At 43.6% G+C, this 19690-nt stretch overlaps 1 protein-coding gene across 4 annotated transcripts in view; it reads left to right on the top strand.

Moving 5' to 3' along the window:
- Positions 1–17589, top strand: part of RFFL (ring finger and FYVE like domain containing E3 ubiquitin protein ligase) — a 48675-nt gene extending 31086 nt beyond the window's left edge. For 3 of the 4 annotated variants that reach the window (XM_044993672.1, XM_044993674.1, XM_044993673.1), the window contains 6 exons: positions 344–534; positions 9013–9417; positions 11697–11780; positions 12241–12448; positions 14215–14238; positions 14596–17589. In XM_044993672.1, coding sequence (XP_044849607.1) covers positions 349–534; positions 9013–9417; positions 11697–11780; positions 12241–12448; positions 14215–14238; positions 14596–14786 — 1098 coding nt within the window. In that variant the 5' untranslated portion in view covers positions 344–348 and the 3' untranslated portion in view covers positions 14787–17589. Of the gene's footprint in view, positions 1–343; positions 535–9012; positions 9418–11696; positions 11781–12240; positions 12449–13376; positions 14180–14214; positions 14239–14595 lie in introns of those variants that run through there. The other variant, XM_044993676.1, reaches the window with a different exon arrangement.
- The last annotated feature ends 2101 nt before the right edge of the window (positions 17590–19690 follow it).

The following is a 19690-nucleotide window of genomic DNA, read 5'->3' as shown; positions in this document are numbered from 1 at the left end:
TGATCATAGAGCTCTGAACAATGCCCAGGCACAAGAGTGGAATTTAAACAGAGTCTTCCTCCTACCCTAACAAGAGTCTCCGATAAATGGCAGTAAAGTCCATTCTGAAACTGCCCGTGCATTTTCATTAAGGGTTTAGAACATGTTGTGTGTTGCAGATATGTACGGTTTTGGCATAGGCTTGCACTTGGTCAGAGAAAAGATCCAATCCCCCTGCTACTTGCTGTCAAGTAGCTTAGTGAAGAAGCATAAACATTCAGTTCATGCCTGGCCCTCACTTTGGAAGCAAACATGTGGCTTCCAGGATGTTATTTAACTCGTGTTTTTTTCCTCACCCTTTTAGTTATTATGTGGGCAACCTGTTGTAACTGGTTTTGTCTGGATGGACAACCTGAGGAGATGCAGCAGCGGCCGCAGCAGGGTGCCAGACCCCAGGCATATTCCAACCCGGGTTACAGCTCCTACCCATCTCCTACAGGTTCTGAACAGAACTGCAAGGCATGTGGGGTGCACTTCGAAAATTCCTCCAGGAAGGTAAGGGGTGAATTTAGCCACTGATTTGGGCACCCGTTTGGTTTGACTTACGTAAATGATCTGGAGTCAGATTGTGTATTTACAGAATCGGTTTCAAGAGCCTGCAAAACATAACCAAAGGAGGCCCTTGATTTAGGGACATAATGTAGAGCAGAAGACAACTTGCCCTGCTTCTTTATTTCTTAGTCACTTTCACAATTAGCTGGCACAAATGAAAACAACCAAGTTATTGTTGTTAGCGCACAGTAGACTTGGCTGTACTAGATGCTTTAATAAAGGACAGCAAGCTACTTATAATCAGTTAAAGGGATCCCAGCTTAAAAATGTGTGGCCTACTGTTATTGCAATTACCACCTAGGATTACTGAGTTCATTCGTAGATTTACTTGGTGCATTTGACAGCAATTCATGTTATTGTCTGTTTTTCCTGGTCTTACTGTGTAAAGACCCACAAGAACAGGGGAGAAGAAAACATTTTAAAAACAGGAAACTGTCATTGCAAAATCACAATTAGGCAGGTGGTGTACCTGAAATCATCATAACTCATTATTTTCAAATTAACTAGGTTTGAAGGGGTGTGTCCCTTTAAGAAGCAGATATGGCAATAAGCAAAATCCATCATGCTTACAATGAAAAAAAGAGCCAACTCTTTAAAACATTAGTCTTCAGCTAAAAAGCCATCACTGTTTGTAGGGAGTGAATTGCCAGTTTAACATTCATCCCTGAATTTCTGCGCTGCTTTTTGTGACAATCTTTTTGTTTTTACTTGTTATCCCATTTTGTGTACCGGATCCTTGTGCATTGTAGCTGCCAAAACTATTAGTGTCACAAGATTCAAAATTAATCAGCAGCCTCTGGCCAGGGAAATGATTTGAACGGGGAAGTTCCCAGAGTGCTTCCTGAAAGTCTTTAGGAGCTGGTTAGAATCCACACTCCATGACTCAGCCAGTATCTGATCTGTACCATGTTCTCAGAGTTAGGGTGATGAATAAAGAATGAAGGCATTTGACCTGGATAAATTAAACTTTTTGAAAGCTCTATTTCAAGGTGCTGCTTCATGACATAGTCTTCAAAAAGAGCTATAAAACCTACAGTCAACTTGGCAACTGCTAAGGAGTCGTATTCATTTTGGTTCTACCCTTTTTCAGGCATTGGAAATTTTGGACTGGGAAATTCATGGAATTGGACTTTGCATTTCTGGCCACGTTTGGATGCTCATATGTGTTTGGGAGAAGATAACTCTTGATAAAGCTGTTTTACCTGTCTGCCCGTAGACATGGATATGTCTGTTTTTTGTATTGTGTTATACTGTGAGAATCTTGCCTAGCTTAAGAAACTAGTCTAAGGATTAAAATTTTGGAAATGTTTTTTTTTCCTAAGCAGGCTTCAGGCACATTTGTACTCAGAACTCTGTTCTGAAAGTAGGCAGTTTATCTGTGTATTGTAGTATATACCACTGCACTAGGCATCCTCTAAATCAGGGGTTCTCAAACTGGGGGTCAGGACCCCTCAGGGGGTTGCAAGGTTATTACCTGGGGGGGTCGTGAGCTGTCAGCCTCCACCCCAAACCCCGCTATGCTTCCAACATTTATAAGGGGGTTGCACTCAGAGGCTTGCTATGTGAAAGGAGTCACCAGTACAAACGTTTGAGAACCACTGCTCTAAATCAGGGGTCAGCAACCTTTCGGAAGTGGTGTGCCAAGTCTTAATTTATTCACTCTAATTTAAGGTTTCGCGTGCCAGTAATACATTTTTACGTTTTTAGAAGGTCTCTTTCTATAAGTCTATAATATATAACTAAACTATTGTTGTATGTAAAGTAAATAAGGTTTTTAAAATGTTTAAGAAGCTTCATTTAAAATTAAATTAAAATGCAGAGCCCCCCGGACCAGTGGCCAGGACCCGAGCAGTGTGAATGCAGCTTGCATGCCGCAGGTTGCCTACCCCTGCTCTAAATATTGTCCCCTCTAAGAGAGCCTCTCTCTCTACAGAATAAATGGCAAAAGAATTATTCAGAATAAAACTTTGACTCTTTTCCACAACAAGGAATAAAAGGTGAGGAATAGGTGATTTTTGTCAGTACAGTGAAAGATATGAATGAGATAGAGGCAGCCATAGTCCCGAGGGTGGTACATTATTGGTAATGACAAAGACGTTATCTCTTTGCAAAAATCTAATACCCAAAGAATGGAACCCTGATTTTTTAAATATGTATTTTAATAGAATCCACCCTGAAAGTGATGGCCTATTAAGTCATCAATAGCATCCCATAGAGTCGGTGTCAAGTTCACTGAAGGTAGAATTGTTCATTGATTCACACTACATGCATCCGACGAAGTGGGTATTCACCCACAAAAGCTCATGCTCCAATACGTCTGTTAGTCTATAAGGTGCCACAGGACTCTTTGCTGCTTTTACAGATCCAGACTAACACGGCTCCACCTCTGATACTTGACACTACTTGAGTTACTTATTCTCTACAGCAAGACTTCGGACTACCCACTTGCTCCATAATTTACTCAGATTTGTGCTTCTAAATAAAACCAACAAGTGTATGTAGTGTTGTGAAGATTATATTTTACTTGTTTGGTTACCAACATGTCATTACTGTTATACAGTCTAAGGTGGTACCACTTTAGGCCACCATCAGGGAAAGATGGAGATATGCCTATCTCATAGAACTGGGACCTTGAAAGATCGAGTCCAGTCCCCTGCCTTCACTAGCAGGACCAAGTACTGTCCCTGACAGATTTATTTATTTCTTTATTTTTATTTTTTTACCCCAGATCCCTAAATGGCCCCCTCAAGGTTTGAACTCATAACCCTGGGTTTAGCAGGCCAATGCTCAAACCAATTAAAGGACATGTTAGAATGTTTCCACTGCAACAGGATCACAGAAAACTCTGTATCCTATCCTAGGATGGCTGAAGCAGTTACTTTGAACTGGGATACCCAGTTAATATATAAAACATAATGAATATGAAAGCGAAGTCCTTTCAAATTGGAGGCCATACAAATAAATGAGTTTGTTAAAAGTGAGATTCAACAGAACGTTGACCTCTCAAGAAATACATTTTTTCAGGGTATTCAACCCCTTACCATATATATATAATCAGTCCTAATACATTGGAAAACTCAGATACTTGTTAAAAGGATCAGGGCAGAGAACAGTGAAGACATTTGCAATTAAGTATAGAAATTTCTTTGTTTCTAATAAGATGCCTTTATATAATCACTGAAGCATCTTTAAAGGACATTAAATTGTTCTTGGTAGTGAAAACAATCTTGTTTTCCCTATTCTCCAAGCTAACTTCTGATCCCGGCTTCCTGTTTTCACAGGATAATCATTAATTTAAATCAAGCTTTGCTGATTTTTTCCCTGCTGTTAGCAAGGTATGCCAGGCATATTTTGGGACAAGGTCAAGTTCTCCTTGCCTCCTCCTCTTCCGCCCCCTAACAAAGATTTAAAGTGTCTCAGACATTGGCTGACATTTTCAGGAAGACCATTTTCTCTGAAGCATACTTACTGAAAAAGCTCCGGGCAAGCTCAGGTGTAAGATTTAAAACCATAGCTCTAGTTAAAGCTTGAATGTTGGCATTGACTCACTTTTATCGCAAACAAAATGAGCCAAGTGAATTGAAGAGAAATTCTATCATCTCTGGAACCCTAGTTGTTAGCGCAAACTGAACCTTTCACAGTTGCCAGATATGGCAATTCCCTGCAATAGCCTTGAAAAAAACATATTGAATTACATTTAAGTATATTTGGAGTCCATTGTATTAAATGCAAAGGTTATGTATTATTCTGGGCTGGGACTGTATGTCACTTCTCTAGGGAGATGTGATGGAAGGCCTGGATGATCAAAGGAGTATATTAAACAATATATGTCAGACAAGAATGGACTTTTGGGGCAATAAATGTGAAATGAATTTCCTGGGAAGTATCTACAGAGAGGTGAATGCAAATTCTCCACATCTAGTAATGCAAAACCACAGCCTTTTGAAGCTACGCCCTGAGGAGTGGGCCTTTATCTGCTGATCACGAGGCCGAGATCAAAGGCGCAAGCTGTATAAAGGAAAGACCGGTTGTTCTGGTTCTGAACTGGCTGTTATGAACTTGTAACCACTGGAATAAACCCTTTGTGAGGTTTGAAGGACTGACTCCTACCAGAGACCTTGTTGGAGTTGAGGGCTGATCTCTGCTAAGCTTTTAGGATGCGTATAGGTTATTTTATTGTTTTCAATATATTTTCTCTAATGCTTTCACCTTAAAAATAAACACACTTGCTTAGAAAAAGCTGTGTGATAACTTGTAACTGTTGTCAAATACAGCTGTTCATAGCCTTCAGAGAGAAAGCAAAGCACACTGGCCTGTTGTAGGCAGTCTGATTTGCTGGGGAACTCAGTGTAGGTAACTGCGGTCCTTAAAAACCCTGGTTGGGAGGGAGGGTGGACACTCGTGTCTCTCAAGAGAGGTGATGACTGAGGAACTGGGAGCCTAGAGCAGGTGTGCTTGAGGAACCATGGAGGGGGAATACAGGTTCAGTTGCTCTGAACTGGGACAGTGTTATTGCTGCTGGTCCCTTGCAGAGATCAATTAGATGATGTCTCTCTTGTACTATGTCACTGCGGTATCTGAACACCTCTGCGCTCTGGAGTGTTAAATGCAGGGACATTCTACGCAAAGGGCCCTCGGCTGTGGAATGAGGTCCCACTAGTGTTCCTTAAGAGCCAGTCTGCCAGGTTTTAGAGTATGGTGAAAAACTCATCTTTTCAGATATGGCTACCAGATGCTTCTAAACTAAAGCATTATTTCCTCTCTCATCTTCTCTGATGGCTAACTGGAAGAGGGAAAGTATTGGCCAGATTAGACGTTCTCCATTAATATTTGTGTAACGTATCCAGATGCCCCTGTGATGAGCACACTCACTGTAGGTTGTTAAAATAGGATAGGGATTGTTTGCTCCACTAGTCTAGACGGTGCACAGAACAGCACTCCCCATCTTTGCGCTGAACAACGTTACATTGACTAGATCCCTTCAGGAATCCAGTGTCCAAATCAGACAAGCAGTAATATTTTATATTAACAAGTGGGGGGGGGGGGAACTCGTGAAGCTGGACAGTATGCAGAGACAGACCTTCCTGCCAGTAACTCATCTTGTAGTTAATGGACTTGAATTACTTTTGTCCTGCATAGGAGCGATAGTCTCCTGAGACAACAGATTGTGTGCTTTGGTGAATGAGAATCTTGAGACGCGATTTACAATCTGTGCTGATTATGTGATAACCTCAGGATAGGTATAAAGGGGTGGAGATGATTCTGATCTAGAAATATTTATGTGCATCTTTCCATCGAGCCCCATTAACAGGTCTTTTTATGAAGTTCTAGAACATCGGCAGAAGTCCCACAGATGTCACTGGCCAGGGATTCAGCTGGATATTTACCCTTCAGTAGGGTAAAATGGGGGAGCAGTGATCTAGGTTGAGAGGGAGCTTATGTCAGTGAGTGTAGTAGTCATACCTCTCAAGGCATTATCCACGAGAGGAAAACATCTGAACAAATCAAGCTCAAAACCCACACCCTGAATTCAAGTTCTAGAACAGCTGACTCAGTAGTGTGAATTTGTAAATCTGCTTTCTTTGAACTTTACGCACTGTGGAATTGAAGATTTTCTCATTCACCATAAGTAATTCATAAAACAAAAAAGAGTTTTGTCTTTGGTTCAAGAGTGTCTATCTCTTGCTTTCAAGTCCAAGTTCTGATTCCTTATTGCTAAGGCTACAATTTAGTCATGCAGGGTGTGGAAGCCCCGGAATCCGTGACTTCCAGTGACCTCCATGATTTCAGCCTGCAGCACTTGGGAGCTGCAGGGTCCTGCATTGCCCGTGAGGGGCAGGGAGCTGCGGGGTAAGTGGCAGGGTCCCTGGAGCTCCAAGCCGCCACAAGTGGTAAGGGAACCCCACAGCTCCCGACCCTGACAGGCAGCAGGGAGCCCTGCAGCTCCCGGCCCCCATGGGCAGCGAGGAACCCTGCAGCTCCTGGCCACCGCAGGCAGGGGTGGAAGCCTCAAGCCCCTGGCCATGGCGGGCACCCCTGGAGCTGTGGGCGGCGGGGGCAACCCGCAGCTCGCAGCCACTATAGGACCCCGGAGCTGTGGGTGGCAGGGGCAGCTTGCGGCTGACACAGGCGGTGGGGGAACCCAGCAGCTCCTGACCGCCGTGGGCGCTTGGAGCTGTTGGTAGTTGGGGGACCCTGGAGTGCGTAGCCACACGTGCAGCTTCCCCACTGCAGGCTGTATGGGAACCCGCAGATCCCCATTTTGTCACAGATAGTTTTAGTAAAAGTCACGGACAGGTAACGGCTTCCATGAATTTTTCTTTATTGCCCGTGACCTGTCTGTGATGTGACAAAATCTTAGTCTTCCTTATTGCATAACTCTAAAGAGCCTGGACGGGAGTGCAAATTTATGGTGAATTCTAAAGGAAAAAAGCCAGTGACTAAATGGATGTGGGAATCAGGGGGATTAGTAATAGAATACAAATCCAGTTCAGGTTCGTTGTGATAGAAAAAGATCTAATGGCTGATCTGTTGCATAGGCCACCAAAGTTTGGTCTCAGTCCAACCGCCAATGGATAATTGATCTCGACACAAAAAATCTCCTTCATAACTGGCAGTCTCAAGAGAAGGGCAAAGCACTGAATCAGCTTGCTGAGTCACACCCCAGACACTCTAGAGGTTGAGGCAAACCGCCAGACTTAGGAGGGGACCGAAAGTTTGTACATTACTTTGTATGCTGTACCTATTTTGTAGAGAGGGGACGTGTCCCAAGTATGGTTGAGCTGGCACCTTTTACTAGCTTGAATCCATCCACTGACCTGGCACCTTTTACTAGCACTGAATCCATTTAAAAAGGCAGGAGAGAGGAAGGACTCAAGTGACTGTCCTAATGATGATCCTATTGTAAATGCTCTCACCTGACTTTCAGAAATGCTGAACAACAGAGTTCCAGCTGTCAGCAAGAGCTGCAAGTATTCAGAACCTCTGAAAATCAAGCCCCTGTGCCCAGGGTGATGAGGGTAGTAGAAAAACTTAGCTATGAACCAATAGAACTTAAACATTAAAATTAATTTTGATGCTCGAAGCCGCCGGGCTCTCAGAAGAGCTCAGATTTTCCAAAATGCTGAGCACCCAGCTGCTGTCATTGTGACATTAAAGGCCAGGTTCTCAAGCACTTACCTTGTTGCCAGTGTGCTGGGCTCCTTTGAAAACCCGGCTACTTATTTTGATGCCTAAATAGAAGCTGAATTACAGTATTTTGAAAAACTGGCCATTGTTGTAAAACTTGTTTTGTTTTTTTTCGTGGCAGAGGCCTCCCCCAGCAGATAATTTATGCATGCTACCTGTTTAAAATTTTAAACCAGCACACAGATCTGATTTACTTTGGAAGGTCTGTTACCTTATAGGATAGATAGATCTGTTGCATTCCATCTGTGATTTACCTGGGCAGATGGGTTCAGAATAAACCATTGAAAACCGTTGCAATGTTGGTGGAATTCATTATTGTTTAAAAACATTTTTGTGATTTGTGTAACAGAATTTATCTAATTTATTTTATAAGAATTGTGTACTGAATCCAGCCACATGTCAGAAATGCTTCTTTGTTAATTTTCTTTCAGTCAACAGCACACATTGTGTGCTTGTCATATCTTTCATAAATAAGGTTTGATTTATCTAGGAAAGTGGTTTTCAATTTTTTTTTCTGGTGACCCAATTGAAGAAAACTGATGCCCGCGACCCAACGGAGCTGGGGATGAAGGGTTTGGGGTGCAGGAGGGGGCTCCAGGCTTGGGGAGGCTCAGGGCTGGGGCAGGGGATTGGGACGCGGGCTTACCTCGGGCAGTTCCCACTCAGCGGCGCAGCAGGGGTGCTAAGGCAGGCTTCCTGCCACCACGGACCATGCTGCGCCCTGGAACTGGCCAGCAGCAGATCCGGCTCCTAGGCAGAGGCACGCAAGCAGCTCTGTGCAGCTGCTGCCTGCAGGCACTGCCCCCCCCCCGCTCCCATTGGCCGGTTTCTGGCCAATGGGAGTGTGGAGCTGGTGCTCAGGGCGGGGGCAGTGCACGGAGCCCCGTGGCCCCCCCACCTAGGAGCCAGACCTGCTGCTGGCCACTTCCGAGGCGTAGTGCACAGTCGGAACAGGTAGGGACTAGCCTGCCTTGGCTGGGCAGCACCACCGAGGGGCCTTTTAACGGCCTGGTCGGTGGTACTGACCAGAGCTGCCGGGACGTAGTGCCGTACATTCCGCAACCCAGTACGGGGTCACGACCCGCAGTTTGAAAACCACGGATCTAGGACATTGGCTTCAATTTATATTATGTCCAGCTTGCATATTGTGTTAACCCCAATACGGTTCTTCTGTAATCACTCTAAACCTTTGTGCCTTGGTGTCTTTTCTCTCCCCCTCTTCTGTTTGAGCAGCACATCTGCTTTGACTGTAAAAAGAATTTTTGCACTTCCTGTTCAAGCCAGCCTGAAAGCAGTCCCCTTCTCTGCCATCTCTGTCAGCGGTTCCAAGCCACAGCCTTTCAGCGGGAGGAGTTGATAAAGATGAAGGTGAAGGATCTACGCGACTATCTGGCACTCCACGAGGTTTCCACAGAGTTGTGCCGTGAAAAGGAAGACCTGGTGATTCTGATTCTTGGGCAGCAGCCTGTAATCACCCAGGAGGATAGAATACGAATCCCGCCATTAAACTCTGGCACATCTGGACAGCAGAGCTTCGTTGTTCTGCCACAGACTAGCACAGCATCTTCTACCTCACATGATGCCTCTCCAATGTCTGCAGACTCCATCTTGAGTCCAGTAACTCAGGAACATCAACAGGTACACCAGTGTCCAGTTAGAAGCACCTTTCGTGTACTTCTTCCCTCTCGTTGTCAGATTAATTATTGAGGTGCTCCTTGTGTTTTCCCCATCAAAATTCAGCACATATCTTCCTTTATTAAAGATCAGTGCCACGAGCATGCAGGGCTTCTATTTACCACAAATGACAGTGCTTCAGCTGCATATTACGCACGGCTGTCCCCATGTTCATAACAAAGCTAAGTTCAGGGGGTCAAATCCTGGGGTCCTTGCTTAGGAAAACACCCACTGACTGCAGTGTTTGAGTAAGGACCTCAGGCATTTTGCTGTAGAACGATTCAGAAACTAAAATAATTCATTCTAACTTGTGGGTTTCATTGTTGCTGTTTGTCAGTTGTGGCATTTGTCCTTCCTGCATTAATGGAATTTAATATTAATCTTTGGACATTCAACCTTATTTTTGGATCTGGTTTGGATATATTGGATACTTCAGTCGCTGTTTTAAGGCAGTCTGATCATTGCTTTGTGTTCCACCCTTACACCAGCACTGGATACCTCTGTGACTAATAAGTCATATGGATATTTAATATCTATAGTGATGCTAAAGCATATTTTACTTCATTTTCTAGCCAGGATGTTGATATCGTACTGACAACTACAAGCAGCTGTTAAAATGTTATACCCTCATTATGTATTTCCTTATTTCTTGTGCCAGAAAGCATCCAAAATTTCAAAGTGATATTGGAGTTGAAACAGTGGAGGAGGAGGATGGCTGAGGGGGCTCCTGCAGCCTGATCATCTACTGATTTAGGTCTGCAGAAATGCTTTGACTGAGGCCAAAAGTTATTAGCCCTGGCACAGAGACTGCCAGAAACTGTCCAGCTGAATTCTTTCAGAGGAAATCAGTCATCTGATTATTTATATTGCCTTGCTTTCTACTGACTGCGGGGGAATGTTTCCTTAGGACTTGTCTATACAAACACTAAGTTCACAGCAAGCTGGGGTGTAAATCTACCTCACATTAGCCTGCCACACACTAGAAGTTCCCTACTGTGCTTTAATCTACTCCCCTTTCAAAGTGTGCACTGTGGAACTTTGAGTGGCAGAGGCTCAGAAAGTGCGCCTCTTAGTTTCTCTATAGGTGTATCATGAGGCGTGGTATCTTGTTTAAAAATGCAGTGATTCTTGAGGACATCTTTCACGCGTGGAGGTAGAAGGGCTTTTTACTGTCGCGTTAGCTCACGTTTGGAAATACCTGTGTTCACCTATGAGTTCTAAGTTTTTGACAGCAAATTTCAGCTCCTGGCTTCATCCGCTCACCTTGTGGGAATTCTCAGTAATATCAGCTCTTAAAATGCTTTTCATTTTACAGATACTAACTAATCACAGCTCCCCTAAGTAGTAGGGGAACGTTCTCCCCATTTTTACTAAAAGGCAAACTGAGGTGGAGAGGATAAATATCATGCCCAAAGCCACAGATGGGGAATCGATATGAACTGGGATTACAGCCCTGTTCCTTTCACCCAGTCCAGTGCTCAGAACTCCTGCCCTCCCTCCACAGATGCCATTGTCCTGTCCCCATTGCAGCTTCTCAGGCCGCTCAGCTCTAGGGAAGCCGTAAACTCCAGAGCAGCTTGAGGTGTGGGAGCTGGAGGAGAGAGGCAACTAATCCCTCACTTAACATCTCCAACACAATACCCCAAACGCAGCAACACAATACCCCAAACGAGCACTGTTCCCTTATGGTCATTGAGTAACTGATCTGAGCTGTCTTGAAGGGCGCCATCAACTGGGCTCTCAATGAGCAACACGGCACCAATTCTTGACATATTCTAGTGATTGTGCTGTCATGACATCACACATGGATGCCACCTCACAATGCAGGATTGTAGAGCAGTGTTAAGACTTCACATTATGATAATCAGGTGGCTTTGTGCAATGCCATTTTGAGTCTCTAGACCATCTGTCTCTCCCAGTCCCGACTCGCAAGCCCTGTGAGAACAACATGTGGGGGTATATTGTACATCATCAAGTTTCCTAACGGGGCTCAACATATAATAAGGTGGGAGCTGAAAGGGTCAATGTAACAACACTAAAGTTTCAAATTGAGTTTTACTTGTTTAAACGTCAGGGATGTGGTAGAGGAAACCTACTTTCTGCTAACGTGGCTCTGTTTTGTCTTGTAATGACTTCTCTAATTCCACAGTATGTAGTGCATGCTCTGTGCTCAAGCCCATTCATTTCCCCTCTGGATATGCAGGGAGATTCACTGCTGGTGAAAGATTTATTTCCTCTTCTAGGCAAATGGCCACGTGCCTCCGAGCCAAGACGATATGACAGAAATTGAGAATGCAGCAGAAGCACCAACAGAGGAGGAGACACAGGTCTGTGTGTGTCCCCTAAAATCAGACAATAGAAATGGGAAGGGTTCTTATAAGGATTATTTCGTCCATCACCCAGCTAGTGCAGAATTGCCCCTACTGAGGACACTGCACAGAGTAGCAGAATAACAGTGTGGAATACAGCCACCAGAAGACACTTTTGTGTACATGGAAAATGGCAGGAAGACCATATATGCAGAGAGCCTGGTGTCACTTTAACACAAGTGTCCTCTATAATGGAGGACATTATAATGTAATTTTATAATAGGAGGAGGTGCTTTTATCTCCCTCCTAGATAGCTCTTGTGTTCCTTGTAACTGGAAGGATTCACATTGCAGTATGGAGGGATGAAGATCATTCACTTTCATGGATGAGTTCCTGCTAGTCAACCTAAGAAAAGCTGCTTTGAGTTCTGTCATCACATTGTGAGGTCAAATGTTAGCCTGTCTTTGTTCCATTTCAGTCTGTTGACTCGGAGGATAACCTGGTGCAGGGACGGAGGGCCTCTCTTTCTGACCTAACCAGTGTTGGAGACATTGATGCGCTCTCTGTGCGACAGCTGAAGGAAATCCTGGCTCGCAACTTTGTCAACTATAAAGGCTGCTGTGAGAAGTGGGAGCTGATGGAGAGGGTGACCCGTCTTTATAAAGAGAAAGACCTTCAGCATCTGGGTAAGGTGGAGGAACGAGATCGCTTTGCCAGGCTAACTGTCTGTCTCAACTCTCCGCTTTGGCAAGCAACAAGTCAAAGGGAGAAGGGGCTATGACAGGGTTGGCCACCTATGGCACGTGTGCCAAAGGCAGCACGTGAGCTGATTTTCAGTGGCACTCACACTGCCCGGATCCTGGCCACCGGTCCGGGGGGCTCTGCATTTTAATTTAATTTTAAATGAAGCTTCTTAAACATTTTTAAAACCTTATTTACTTTACATACAACAATAGGTTAGTTATATATTATAGACTTATAGAAAGAGACCTTCTAAAAATGTTACAACGTATTACTGGCATGCGAAACCTTAAATGAGAGTGAATAACTGAAGACTCGGCACAGCACTTCTGAAAGGTTGCCGACCCCTGGGCTATGGTCTCCTTTCTCTTCTTATTCTTCCTTCCTTCACTCATCTCGAATGGCTCCTCCAAAAGTTTCTGCCTCTACCCTTTGCAAGCGAGAGTTGGAACAGAGAGGAGGCATCAAGGATTAAATAAACAAGGCAGGAGCGTGTCAGAGCGAATGCTGGTAAACTATGGTCAGGCTTAGAGAGACAAGGTAGGTGAGGTAACACACAAAAGATACAAAGTAAATATCCTTATATCAAACTCTTCAGTTCTAAAGCAGCACTATCTTACTTTGCTTGTGTGTACATTTTGCTTATTGATGAAAATATTTTTTCATCAGTTTGTACATAATGTGAAACCTGTTCACCCATATTTACCAATAATCTAAGTATGCCTGCCAAGCCTATGGTTTACCACTGCATGTATTTACCCACATAAGAGCTTTGTGAGTGTGGTTCAACTCAGGAAAGCGACTGCTTCATTGTGTATTGAGAGAGAGAGAGTGGTTGACTCAGTGACAAAATGCATTCTTCCTGCTTGTTAGCCCTGCCAGAGGCAACATCGTTGTGGATGGTTGAGCTACCACCTACTTCTTGTGCATCATCACCAGAACTGTTATGTTCCAACAAGATGCATCCATGCATACCTGTGGCCAGCAGTCTGCACAGGTTATTACTGAGGGGCAACTGGAAGATAGTTGAGTTATACAGGTGTCACTGAGGGCTTTGTTAGCTCTGCAGATCATTTGTTCTTGGTGGTGACTTGCAACAAGGAAAGAACCCATTTTAATTCTCAGAACTCAGGTTGAGTTTCAGGGCTAGTAGTTAGAAAAAACATGTATTTACTTGTAAACTGAGGCTATCTGTTATGGAATCTGAGAGGAGATAAACATGGAAACCCACTATGCCAGTTGTTCAGAATCGTTTTAAAAACAGAATCTTTAATTTTCAGGTTTAGAGCTGTATTTATTTTTGATCATCACTTACAGGGGAATATCAAGTTAAATCAAACCTCTCTCTAAATTTTGCCACCTACTATTGTTAAAGTAAGATTATAACTAAAGGACCAGAAGATTCTCCCCTCCCCCCCCATTTTGTTTACTTTGTGCTTTAGACAAGCACTTTGCATATAGTCACTCAGTTTGCCTCCTCTGGGGATCTTTCATACCGGAATATAGTGAGAAAAACGTTTAGAGAAATTGTGTAAAATCACAAAATTGGAGTTCAATTGATTTGTTTTTCTATAAAATACAGAAATAATTTAAGATAGTCATTTTGCTTTGTAAGGTCTTAAATTAACCGTACTTGAAGTAGACAGTCTATTAGCCTACCCATCGTCCTCTTGCATAATGCAGCTTTTCTCCTCTTCTTTTTATATTGCAGTTTCTGACACGGATGATCAAAATGGTAAGTAATTTGTTTGTTCAACGATCTCAGCACAAAGATTGTCAGGACTAGTTGTTGCTGTTGTGCACCCAGATAGGGGAGTGTTTGTTCTAGGCACAAATTTTCAGCTCCTCCTCCCCCCCAGATGATCAGGCAAATAGTCCCACATTGTTATCAATGCAGGAGCAGGACTGTTTACAAGTCGCCAGTTGTGAAAAGATGGAGCTTCTCAACTTTAGTCTCCCATAATTATATATAATTTGATATTTGACACTGAAGCCACTATTACTGTGTGTATTGGATAACACTGAACATCCTGTCCTAACGCCATGATGTTGTTTCCTTAAATCTAATACGTAAACCCCTTTTTGTCTTCAGTTTCCTCAGGCAGTGCTGGGCTCCCTAGCACTGAAGAGAATCTCTGCAAAATCTGCATGGACTCACCCATTGACTGTGTCCTGTTAGAATGTGGCCACATGGTCACCTGCACCAAGTGTGGAAAGCGCATGAGTGAGTGTCCCATATGCAGGCAGTATGTGATAAGAGCTGTCCATGTATTTAAGTCCTGAGTGAGCAGCAGGAAGACCAGTGTTGCCTTAAAGCCTCATCTGCTGTTAGAGACGGTCAAAATCTCTACAGGTAGGTCAGAGACTGGCACGTCAGACCTCACAAGAAACCTGAAGTTCATAGGCGAGATGAGGAACTTGGGGAATTGTTCTGATTGAAGCCATTGACTGGCTGTGCCCTTCACACCACAGTGCTTTACCCTGCAGTGCCTAGACTCCGGGAGCCCACTGGCCGCAGCAGACACAGACATCATTAACAGCTTGCATTCTGGGCTAGCTTGATCAACTGCTGATGTGGGACAAATAATCACTTGGCTTTCCAAGACTAACACCAGATTCTGAGGCTTATTTCCTCCACAGTAATAAAGAAGGTGGACTGCGGTTTTGGCACATGACGTTTTCTTTTGTTTTGCTGCTACTGAATTCGCCCGTTCTGGTTCCCTCTTTAATTGACTCTGTTCCAGGCCACACCTCCGCTGATACTTTTATTTTCAGGGAACAAAATCTTATTGGGCTGGTTCCCTCTCCCTACGTTTTTTTTTTTTGGTTGGGAATGTGTAACTTTATTTTTCTCTCTAGTTCCTTATGCTTGCAGGCCAGGCTGAACTTTTCTCCTCTCTGTTGCCTTTAGCTTTTTCATATCCAGAATTATTTTCTAAGCCTAGCCCTGTAAGAGCATGGTGAAACAGTCACTATTGCTACACACTAATATGAAAAGGAAGCAGGACTTCATACTGTTAAAGATACATTCTTTCCCTTTGAAAGATAAGAGGCAGTGAAGTCGCTTAGGGCATAGAGCCTCCGCTTGAAGCTTACCCAGCATAGACCGTGTTTGTCTCCCTCCCTTGGGTTATTCTTTGTTATAACACCATGGGATGGTGTGTCGCCTGCAAGGTACGCAAGCAATCCCTGTATAACTGAACTGGCTGTAGAGTCAACCTCCTCCAGTGCCTAACGTTGGGGCCTTGAGGCACTAGTCCCCTACAATGCATTGCTTTGCTTGAACGCTAGTGGAAACCACTATGGCTGGAGTAGTGTGATTTTGGTCTAGCACTGCCTACGCTCCTAACAAGGAGTGGGGAGACATTTCAATGGTGAAGCCCTCAGCGGTGTAGTCTTATCATGACCTCCTAAGGCCTAGAGATGAAGCTGTCAAAGAGAGAGAGACTGAAGTTTGGAGGAAAGTGTAGGATGACTTTTCCTACTGTGAATCTCTAGAGCTGGGTTGTGTATTTTCAGTCTCATTTCTTGCTGTCTGCTGATTTGATGAAGATAGTGATCAGTCCCCAGCCTTCCTTTTTCCGCCTGTTTACCAATTCACCGTTCCACAGTCCTGATGCGTTGCCAAATATGCAAAGACTGTTTTGCTGAAGAGCACAAGATAACGTCTCCCTTTTCCTTTTATGGGGATGAGGCTATAGATTCACTGGGCCAAAGAATTCTACAAGGTAGACAGGGGCCATCGCGCACAAGCTGTTCATGACACCTGTGGGTTAGAAAGGCTCAGGGGAGCTAGTGCATTGTTTTTCCCCCTCTATGGAGCATTAAACAGTGATCTTACAAGGTATCCTGGAAATACTCCATTCTGAACTGCCAGAAAAATAATCACTTTCAAAATCATCCTATTATGCCTTAAATAAGACTTTTTTTCCCAGCTAAATCATGCTTACACTAGTGTCTGATCCCATCCCAAAAGGCTACTGGAGCCATTTAAGGCTTAGCAGTTGCTTCAGACTGTTTTTCACACATAGCTGTAGGCCTTACTATAATAATGTCAGAACTACTCATGTAAGCGCTTGGGTATTCAGAAGGAATGTGTGTGTGCACGCATACGTGGTACGGTATTGGGCCAGGCACAGCAGCAATATACAAACATTTCTGTTTGCCCACTCGAGTAAGAGTGGGACATTCCTAGGCTCTGCAGCACTAGATAAGCATGTAAAGAAGCAGCCTCTATTGATGTATCTATGCACACTTGTAACAGCTGTTAATCTTAAGTAACTGCAAATTTATGTAATCTTTGCAACTATTTAACAGTGCTGTACAACAGTAGTAAATGCCTCTGCTGCAAGAAATGCATGGCCTGCGTGAGGAGGGTCTTTTCTTACGGAGTAGCATTCACATATTTAAAGGAAGCTTTACCTCTGCACTGTGATCTGCAGCACCTGCACTGTAGAGAGGGCCCTTACTTTTATTGGGGGTGATTCCTGTAGAGGAAAGACAGGAGCCTAACCTTGGCTCGGGGATCTATGCCTTTGCCCCTTCTTTCTGTGTTTCTCTTCATTTCCTGTTAATAGAGCTGCTACTTCTGGACATTCTGACGTGTGTTATAATCTCTGGCTCAAGGTCTAGCATAGACTTTCTTAAGCAGAGGGGTATTGACACCCTCATTATGCCAGCAGCTAAATTGTATTAAGTTAAATATTTTTCCCATGTAAGTAATTGCTGTAGTTACTATTGAGCTGTTCAGTCATGAATGGGAAGAGGTTGTTTACATATGGGCTAAACTTATGAACCCCACTATCACATTCACTGTGAAAAATGCATCTACAGTAACCATGGTCAGCAATAACGGTAGGAGAGGGGGCTTAGGTGGGGAAGACACTTTCCCTGTTGAGTGAGCAAATTTACTATGTCTGCCTCTGTTCTACAGCAGAAAGGCCCCAGTGCAGATCAGTCTCTGCAGGGATGACTAAGAATGAGATGTACACACACCCCTCACGCTTGCAATTTGCCTTCCTTTTCCCATTGCAAAAAATGATTCTTTGCTGTGGGGGTGACTGATAGGATTTATTTTGAAGTTTAACTTTAAAAGAGCCCAAGGAAACTGGTTCATAATCCAAAGGAATATACTGATATGAACTAAACTGTATCCAAGTGCTTTATGTACATTGTACACTTGTTCAAATATTTTGAAAGTTAATGTTCTACTTGAAATGGCTTCTATTATATTCTTTAAATCCTAGTTTCAACAACTAGTTTTGGTACAGAGTTCTGCTTTATAATTTTATAATAAAGTGAAAATTTGATTTATCCAACTAGCTCAGTTTTCTGAGTGTCTTTTTGGGAGCAGTAGAGGGAGGGGCAGAGATGTTTGATTTACTTATGGTTTTGAAGTTTAAAAGATAAGGATAAGCATGAAACAAAATACCACTATGCTGTGTAGTATAAGAACTTGAATATAATGTAAATTCATCACCAAGCTCCTGTTTCCCTGACCCAGCCAGAAGCTATTCTTCCTCAAAAGTCTGAGGAGGAAAAGAGAAAACTCAACTCTCAACCGTATTCTTAACCTTTATAGCAAAGTAGTCACCATCAACTGCCATTGAAGTCAATAGGACTTGAAAATGGCCAAAGGCTGATCACCCTCATATTACATATTTGATGCAGGTCTGTGTAAATATTGACAAGAGCCACCACAACAGCAGCAAAGCAATTTGTAACCAACATGCAAAGTCAAACTACATCTGAAAATGAGCAAGGAAATTCAAATAAAAACCATACAGCAATAGGCCTCACCAGCAGATTTCTGAAGTAATTTTGAGTGGCTGGCTAAATTGATTCCAAGAAGCCTGTTGGAACAGGAAGAAACCGGTGTGTTTCCTTACAATTCCTGAGCAAGGTTAACATGTCTTGGGCTAAGTTTATCAAATTGCTTTATTTACCCAAGAGCTGAGTGGCAGTGGGAAATGCACATGCTCACACACCTGACTACCAGATCCATTAGACCAGGGGTTCTTAAATCAGGGGTCAGGACCCCTGAGGGTCACAAGGTTATTACATGGGGGGGGTCATGAGCTGTCAGCCTCCACCCCAAACCCTGCTTTGCCTCCAGCATTTATAATGGTGTTAAATATATTAAAGTGTTTAATTGATAAGGGGGGCACACTCAGAGGCTTGCTGTGAAAGGGGGCCCCAGTACAAAAGTTTGAGAACCACTGCATTAGCCCATCTCTAAGATGACCTTTTGAGAGGCAGTTTGGTTAGTCCACATCCAATGGAACTATACTTCAGACAAACCTCTGAACACTGCCTCACTTGAGGTAGAAACTACAAATCCGCCTGTGGATTAGAGTAACGTTCCTCGACACCAGCAAGCCAGAGATCTCTGGTTTATGCTAGAATGGAAAAGTCCTTAAGTTAGAGACAATGTCTTGAGAAGCAAGTTATTACAAAATTAGCGGGGTGGAGTGGCCATCCCACCACATCTACATGCTTCCACAATTTTCTTTATAATAGGCCTAGGAAAATCTTCAGTGAAACAAATACAATTTTCCTTATAGTACCTTATTTAAATGCTGCCATGAGTGTGAAACAGTCCAGTCCAAACCTTGGGAGCTGAGTGTCCTTCCCTGGGCTAAAGACCTCATTACCCTGCTATGATAGAGAAACACCATGGTGCCTTCACTGCTCTGCATTACAGGAGCTAGAGGTTGAGGGGAGAGCATGGAGGCTTCATGTTATACAAGGTGGGGCAGGGGAGAAGATGCATGTGCTGCTTCACACACCCTGGCACTAGGAGCATAAACATGTTATCACTTTAACCTGACCCAGCAGCTGCAGGTTTGGCTCTTGCGAGCCAGCTTTGCTTGTAACACACTAGGACTATCACAACAGTATTGTGGCAACTTTACAATAAGGCACTTGGACTCCAAAATCCATGATTTTTTACTTTCAAAGTTATCAAACCTCCATTAAATACCCATCTATTTCTCTGCAACCCTATTTTCTAGCCGAGTCCCACCCCCAGGCCATACATGAGGGAACTGATGGGCAAGGTCCCCTGGGAGAATAACATGATGGGGAAAGGAGTCGAGGAAAGCTGGCTGTATTTCAAAGAAACCTTATTGAGGTTGCAGGAACAAACCATCCTGATGTGTAGGAAGAAAAGTAAATATGGCAGGCGA

Source organism: Mauremys mutica, chromosome 19 (genome assembly GCF_020497125.1).
Source record: "Mauremys mutica isolate MM-2020 ecotype Southern chromosome 19, ASM2049712v1, whole genome shotgun sequence".
NCBI lineage: Eukaryota > Metazoa > Chordata > Testudines > Geoemydidae > Mauremys > Mauremys mutica.
This window is presented reverse-complemented; position numbering and strand designations above follow the sequence as displayed.